This window comes from Aptenodytes forsteri, unplaced genomic scaffold (genome assembly GCF_000699145.1).
Source record: "Aptenodytes forsteri isolate BGI_AS27 unplaced genomic scaffold, ASM69914v1 Scaffold149, whole genome shotgun sequence".
Lineage (NCBI taxonomy): Eukaryota > Metazoa > Chordata > Aves > Sphenisciformes > Spheniscidae > Aptenodytes > Aptenodytes forsteri.
In genome coordinates, this window is record NW_008795560.1 from 560719 (window position 1) to 565477 (window position 4759).

The 4759-nt window shown below is 43.7% G+C and overlaps 1 protein-coding gene across 1 annotated transcript; it reads right to left on the bottom strand.

Annotated features, from left to right (window-relative positions):
* Positions 1 to 238: 238 nt before the first annotated feature.
* LOC103901331 (oxidative stress-responsive serine-rich protein 1) lies at positions 239 to 4753 on the bottom strand. The gene is made up of 4 exons (XM_009282203.2): positions 4566 to 4753; positions 4321 to 4441; positions 2563 to 2673; positions 239 to 1888 (listed from the first exon to the last, which is right to left on the bottom strand). The coding sequence occupies exons 2-4, from the start codon at positions 4395 to 4397 to the stop codon at positions 1204 to 1206; spliced, it is 873 nt and encodes a 290-aa protein (XP_009280478.1). The 5' UTR covers positions 4398 to 4441; positions 4566 to 4753; the 3' UTR covers positions 239 to 1203.
* Positions 4754 to 4759: the final 6 nt, after the last annotated feature.

Genomic DNA, 4759 nt, shown 5'->3' on the forward strand with positions numbered 1-4759 from the left:
GAACATCCGAGACTTCTCTAGCACGGAACACAAGGCCAACTGTCTACATCTGCTGTAATCTATTTTTGTACAACTGCTTGTGACTCCTTGGCTTGCTGACCACTAATTTTTAAGCGTGTAAGTAAAAGTCGCAGTATTTTACTCAAACGGTTGTTCAGCATGTGCGTACAGCTGACACTGAAAGCAGATTTTTGGGTTTTTTAAAAAAAAAAAAAGGTCTTGAGGGCAGATGAGCGTAAGTCAAATTATTCAGTCTTTAATTTGCTGGGTTTTGACAAACATTTATTAATGCAAGTCTCAGCAACAAAATTTTTTATTTCAGTATTTTCAACCAGAAGGAATGTTATAGCTCTACACCACACAGCCTGTACGATACACACTTCTTGTTTACCCTATCTCCACGCTGCTCCGCGTATCAAACATACTCAGAAACAATCTGTATACATGGCTCCACCATCTCCACTTCTGAGACAGCATGGGCCAAAAAAACCTGTTAGCCTGCTTCACTCCCCCCTAAATCATTCCATCTGTAAAGCACAAATAACAAAATATATTTTTGCTTCTAAGAGCTTCACTTATCTGCAGAAAAATAGAACTGCTTAAGAGTGAGCTAGTTAGATTTTGAAAGGGTCCAAGCACACACCCGCACATTCTGGACCTCCCAACAAATTTGTGAGGAGGAAGTATTCACAATTTGATCCAACTAAAAAGGAGCCAGATAGTGTTCACGGAAAGGAGATTCATCCCATCCAAAATACCGAACGCCTTCTCATTCTTCTCTCTAGAGCAGGATGAGGAGGATAGAGCTGTAGCTATGAAACATTTCTCCAAGTACTGGGACACGTTAAGAATGAACCTTCCAAACACTGCAAAATTTCAGAACAAAACCTAAAAGGCGCTTTTTTTTCCCCAAAACATAGTGAAAACAGCATACAGAGCTTGAATATCCACAGCACAAACCGAAAAACAAAGGGAGTTCATTTGATCTACAGTGCTTTTGTTAAGGTATTCAGAGACTTTAGTGCATTCTTTTTAGAACTAAGCTCGGAAACTATATTCCATTTTTCGTTTTATTAGAAAACTAAACTGTATGAGGCAAAGAAACATTTGATCAAACACGCAACAGTGAAAACACGGCGCTGACAAGGCATTTAACCCAACCATTATCACAAACCCTGATTCCGGATTCTCTGTTGCTTTCAGTCAAGTGTACATCATTTCTGCCATGTGAGACATTTTCTTGGGAATATATAAGTAGTATTCCATGTATCCCGAAAGGTCTTCAATAGTCACGTCATCCACAAAGGCTCGAGCTTGCTCAGAACAAGATCTAGGAGAACTTGATGAGGCTGTCCCACAGGGGGATCTATTTTGAAGAGACTGGGCATGCACTCCTAGGACTGCCTTTTCGCATTCTGACAGGACGCTCCGTAAGCCAGAGAAAGAGTACACTTCCATGGTTCGCCACTGTTTGCACTGGCACTTCTTGTCCGTACAAGGGCACTGCTTGCCGTTGCTAAGCATGGATAGGGACTGGAAATCTGAGGTTTGGCTAGAATGCAAGCTAGTTTCAAAGGATGAGGAGAGAGTAGGGTAATTCCCTCCTGACTTCTCCAAAGGCTCTTCGGCGGTGAAAGCTTCCAAAGGTTCAGTTCTGTCATCGCTGGCCTCAAAGTGAGAGTCGCGCCTGTCCTTCGTACCGTGTTCTGCTCTAACAAAAATGTCTGAACTGGTATTACCCTTCGACGCGTCTGCCTGCGTTTTGTGTTTCAGCTGGTTGTTGGCTTTCACGTTGCAATACGTAAACTTGGGAGGATGCAGGACGGGAGACTTGGAGCGTCTGCGACGTGGGACTCTTGCTGATCCTCTGGAAGGCTTTCTCACACACCTGCAGGGTTAGAACAGGTGAGCAAGTAGGTAACTCCAGAATCTACACCATAGCTCAATAAGCTCTAAAATGTGGCTAAAAACGTTTTAAACAATATTTTTTTTCCTGCTTAGAAACATCAGGTGACTGGTCACTTACAATCTCTAACAGGAACAGTGGAGGAATCTGAAGAAATTGGGGCTCCCCCAAAGGAAAGACACATACAAACAGCCCTTATTTAAAGGTACTTCCCCCCAAATCTTTTGTGTTAAGCAAATGGTAACTGTGTCATCCCAAGCTGAACTGTAGTGCGGAACCTGGGTATCAGTTGGAGCTGCTGGCAGAATTGCACTGAATATCCAGGTACTTCAATACATAAACAAAATAACCCAAGAAAGATGTGAGAGGGGGTTGCGAAGGTGTGAGCCTTCAAGAAAAGGACTTCCGAGGAAATCAGTGGAAAACAAAGTTGCAGGTACCCTCTCTAAGAGAAGAGGCAATACTGTTTTTAAAGTCTTTGATGAAAGCCCCTTAAAAAACACCGTATCAAACAGTTATGGTAAAGTTTTGTAACAGAAAGGAGAGAAAAGGTGTGTTGAAGCAACTAATCAACAACTTTCACTGGAAACAGTATGCAAGTGTTAAACCTCTGAAACCGGGAACACACGCACGGTGCGGCGAACGGTATGTTTTACCCATGCCACGCTTCCTTTGAGCAGACAGCCTGCTGCTTGGCTCCATCCGTGGCTGCTCTTGCCGGTGTTCTGAGAATCGTCCCGTCGCCCACAGACAGAGCTGCAATACATCTGAGTGAAAAGGGAAACGCCACATCACAGCGGTGCCTGAAGGTCTCGAGTCAGCCTATTCGCTTTAGATGCTGAGCCAAGACATTTAAGTTTGCAGCCTTGACTTCCTCTGCAGTTAGTGGTTAAAAACGGGCTATTACAGAGATTTATCTAACCACTCTTACTATACTGACCTCAGTCAAGGGTCTAAAGATAGGTGAGATGAAATGAGAGGCCAGAATGCCCAGAGGCTGATGTCATGCCTTATTTGTACCAAAATGACACATTAAAGGAATGTAAACTCAGGTTCCACATGTTCTTGTCAGACAATAGTTGTTAAAGATAGACTCCTACTCATCTAAAACGCCGTCAGGAACCCATAGCAGCAGGCTGAGAAGTCGTCAGTGGAGAAGTGGATGAGGTACAACAGACAAGGACAGATTACCAATTAATTTCTCATTAAATTTCTCAGATAAACACGGAACGGAAAAAAACATCTGGCTCTGGAGGTCCAGACAACAAACATAAATGCCTCAGCACGCAAACCTGTATTTATGATGGCTGTATGTGTGATTTGGAACACGGGATAGGAAATTCTAAGAAACGAGGCTGAAATTCTAGCAGAAGAGCCCAAAGTTGATCTTAAGGGATTAGTCACAAGACTTGAGCTGTTCCAAACACATGCCTGCAAAACAACATCTTTTTATGCCTAAGAAGATATCATCAGGAAACAACCAGAATTCCACATAGTCTGTCACTGGTAATACATCGAAAGTGGCATGCTTAATAAGCACAGCTCTTTGTTAGAGAACAGTTATTTTTTTTCACATTTAACAGAAGACCTCCTGAAGTAGAAGAAACGAGTAGCAAAGCAAAATAGATTATAACGTGCAGAGGAAGTCATGAGTTCGCAGTATTGATGGCTACGGAGGCGAATTCACAAGGTAACATTAATTATCAGTACAAAGCTTTCCCTTGTGTCTGTGACTTCCCAAAAGACTTCACGTGAACTACCTCACAAAGTGTTAAGACTGCATAGTTTTATTAACTACTACTTTTAAGGAAGACGCTTATACTACATATTGTCAGTACACACAGTGCGTTATGGAACAAGTTTTTAGCATAAGAATGTCTGCACGTGCATGTTTACTCTACAAAATCCCCTGAATCCAGAAACGATCAGTGCTCGTATTTAGCCTGACGATTTCCAGTGAGCCTGGGCTCTCCAGCGCACTACGAAGCGATGGTGCGTCCTTCAGACGCTTTCCAAGCAAACCTTCGTGCGCTACAGTAAAGGCTGATAACGTGGCTGAAGACGCCAGCGTTTATGTGACTGGACAAACAAGTTCCGTATCACACAAGGTAACTTCGGCTACCACAACAGTTAAGAGTGGGTTCGCTGCTTTGGGCGAATCATTTCATGTTTTCATACAGTCACTGTGTAATTTCCATTGGATATTGTGTCAAAATTAGTCAGTAGTAAAGCACTGCTTTGCCTATTAGACAGTTATAATGACTGCATTTCACGTGAAGTGACGCAGTTGTCTCCTCTTGGAGTGTAAGGAACCTTTCACCAAATGACATTTGAGATTCAAAATAATAGAAAACAAATACAAATACGTGGTAAGAAACCGACAAATTACACGGTCCTTTTTGTTGCTCACTTACCCTGCTGCATCCACCCTCAGCTTTTTGAAAGCTGTCTGCAGACTCTCTTCCTCTTCATCTTTAGCTTCCAAGTCCATTGATGGGCTCTCAGTGTGCAACCAACCGTGCCATATAGAATAAACTGAAATACAGAAATTAGGATTTGACGTTGAGGTCTGAACACACAGGGTCTCTGCAAAACCGAAATGACGCGTGTAATGGATGCTCGTTCTTCCGCGGGCAATCTCACTGCCCTCCCACCGGACCTGCCCAGTACTTTTCACCGTGAACTCCGCTTTTCTCAGACCGGGCACAGCCTGCGTCAAAAACAACGAAGCGCCTTTCTTCCACCGGGCGAACAGACGACGTGTGTCCCGCCAACTACTCGAACTTCAGGTCGAGTTGCGAGCGCGACACCGCCAGAAGAGCCAGGGGCAGCTGGGCACCGCCACCGCCGTGG

Coding starts and splice junctions, on each gene's coding strand:
- LOC103901331 (XM_009282203.2), bottom strand. CDS start 4,397: ATGGACTTGGAAGCTAAAGATGAAGAGGAAGAGAGTCTGCAGACAGCT. Junction 2,674..4,320: donor CTGAGGGTGGATGCAGCAGG/GTAAGTGAGCAA, acceptor CTTTTCACTCAG/ATGTATTGCAGCTCTGTCTG. Junction 1,889..2,562: donor TCAAAGGAAGCGTGGCATGG/GTAAAACATACC, acceptor CTAACCCTGCAG/GTGTGTGAGAAAGCCTTCCA.